The 2,500-nt window shown below is 50.4% G+C and overlaps 1 protein-coding gene across 1 annotated transcript in view; it reads right to left on the bottom strand.

The window, feature by feature from the left end:
* tdrd7b (tudor domain containing 7 b) overlaps window positions 1–2,500 on the bottom strand; it is a gene marked incomplete at both ends in the record, with an annotated part of 14,533 nt that overhangs the window by 8,464 nt on the left and 3,569 nt on the right. The window contains one exon of the mRNA XM_084451776.1: window positions 1,462–1,657. Coding sequence (XP_084307902.1) covers window positions 1,462–1,657 — 196 coding nt within the window. The remainder of the gene's footprint in view (window positions 1–1,461; window positions 1,658–2,500) is intronic.

Here is a 2,500-nt window from a genome sequence, read left to right as displayed (position 1 = left end):
GGGCCTCTGTGGCCTTCCACCGCCCGGCTCCCAGAAACACCCTTTGTGTGGCCAGCGCTGTCACCGATACACAAAACATGGAGAGAGACAGAGAGAGGGAGAGAGAGAGAGAGAGGGGGAGAGAGGGAGAGAGAGGTGAGGTCAGTTGTTTTCATAGAGGAGCCAGTGACACAACACAGGGGCCAGATTGTGCCTAAAAAGCACTTGGCTGGAAAGAGAGACAGGGAGAGAGAGAGAGAGAGAGAGAGAGAGAGAGGGAGAGAGAGAGAGAGAGAGAGAGAGGGTGGGAGAGAGGCATAGGGGGAAATGAGAGAAGAGAGGTGAGGGAGGGGGGTGGGCACTGGAGATGGAGAGATGGAGTGAGAAGGGAGTAGATGGGGGAAGGAGAGAGAGAGGGAAGGAGAAAAGGAGGGTGGATGAGAGATGGAATGAACAAGGGAGTGAAAGAGTGAGAGAGAGATATATAGACAGATGTACAAAGAGAGAGAGAGAGAGACGGATATAGATATAAACAGAGAGAGAGAGAGAGAGAGAGAGACAATAGGCGGCAGCGCTGCAGCTCGGTGCTGACTAAGCAGTAGTGAGGCCTCATTATCTCCCCTGCCTCTCTCTCTCTCTCTCCTTCCCTCTCTCTCTCTCTCTCTCTCCTTCCTTCTCTCTTTCTCTCTCTCTCTCTCTCCTTCCTTCTCTCTTTCTCTCTCTCACACCATTCTGATTCAGCTCAGGTGGCGAGGGGGAGAGAGGAGGAGGACAGGGACAGAGAGCAAGGAGAAAGACTGGCAGAGAGAAGGAGAGAGAGAGGAGAAAGAAAGAGGAGGAGGAGGCAGAAAGGGACAGAATGACAAGTTGAAATAATCCTCGTCTTTTACACTTTTGCTTTGCTGCATCTCATGTTCCTCCTGTGTGCATGAATAGATTCTTGTGAACGCCAAAGCAATGTCTCCCATGCGCTGCTGGAACACCGGCACGTCAATCAACACAAACAGCACAACAACAACAACAACAACGACAACAACAACCTAAGAGGAGCTACAAACGAAACCAAACCAAAACAAAACCAAAAGACCAAGAGAGAGAGAGGGCCTTGTTTTGGCTCCCCGACCAGTTTCTCTTTCACGAAGACGAAGATGAAGAGAGGACAGGATCTTTTCTTTTTCTTTCTTTTTATTTCACAATAAGAAGAAATAGCCTGAGTTTGTTCTTATTATTATTTGTCTTTTACCTTCTCCAAGAGCATCTTGGGAGATATTCCTCTACACCCCGAGGAGCGCCTTAATGGGTTCTGTCAGAGGTAATTGATGCTTGGTGACGGCGTACTGGCGCGCATACACACACACACACACACACACACACACACACACACACACACACAGAGGCATGCACAAACACACGCAAACACTCATACACACTTCTAGGTAGGGCCCTACCGCGTACAGACGCACACACTAGATGACAAGGTACCTCTCAGAGGCACCCGAGGGCTTCCTGGTGGGCGTGTTCTGGTTAGAGGGCTTGTTCTGATTGGTGCTCTGCTGAACGGCCTTGCCCTCTGGTTGGGTGTCCCTCATGCTCGTGTGTCTGGAGTCTCCATGCCAACCCGAACGGCCCCCCCCTCTGCCCCGGTGGTCCGGCTGTCTCAGGGAAGTCCTGGGCTTGGCTGTAGGGAGGGGGGGGGGGGGGGGGGGGGGGGGGCAGTGTTAGGAGGGGAGGATGAAGCACACACACACACACACACACACACACACACAAGGACACACACACACATAAGGACACACTCATACATACACATACACACACACACACACATAAAGACACACACACACATAAGGACACACATACATACACACACCACACACACACACACAAAGACACACACACATAAGGACACACTCACACATACACACACAAAGAGACACATACATAAGGACACACATATACACATACAGTACACACACACAAGGACACACAGAAGCAAGCACAAAGCTCACTCACACACACACACACACACACACACACACACACACACAGACGTGCTGAGCTGAAATAATTGCCCTGACCGCGCTCACAGTGCTGAAACCCGACCCGTCTCAAAACCGCCAAGTCACTGTTTCTGTACGCTGCGTCATCATCTCCTGGATCACATTAAACCCCAATGTCCTGTCCCGCTCTAGAGTGACAACATACCGCATGAGTCAGCAGAAACGTCAACAAATTCTCACTGCTGACGATGTCATCTAGACAATTAAATACTATCCCAATGTCAAACTCCTTTTTTCATTTCCACTTCTACATTCGGTGGAGACCGATCATGATGTCATCATACACACTAACCCATATCTGACGTCAGACGTACGCAGACACCTATCTCATGACATGACATCATATTACCCGGTCCGGTCCCCGCGCGTGACATCATCCACATGCGCCGCCGCCAATGACATTACATCATACGCAAAAGCGGCTCCCGTGACGTCACACATCAATCGCATCATCCTACCTT

This window comes from Borostomias antarcticus (assembly GCF_949987555.1).
Source record: "Borostomias antarcticus genome assembly, chromosome: 17".
In the NCBI taxonomy this organism is placed as follows: Eukaryota; Metazoa; Chordata; class Actinopteri; order Stomiiformes; family Stomiidae; genus Borostomias; species Borostomias antarcticus.
Note: the sequence above shows the minus strand (reverse complement) of the source record. Positions and strands in the feature narration are given on the sequence as shown.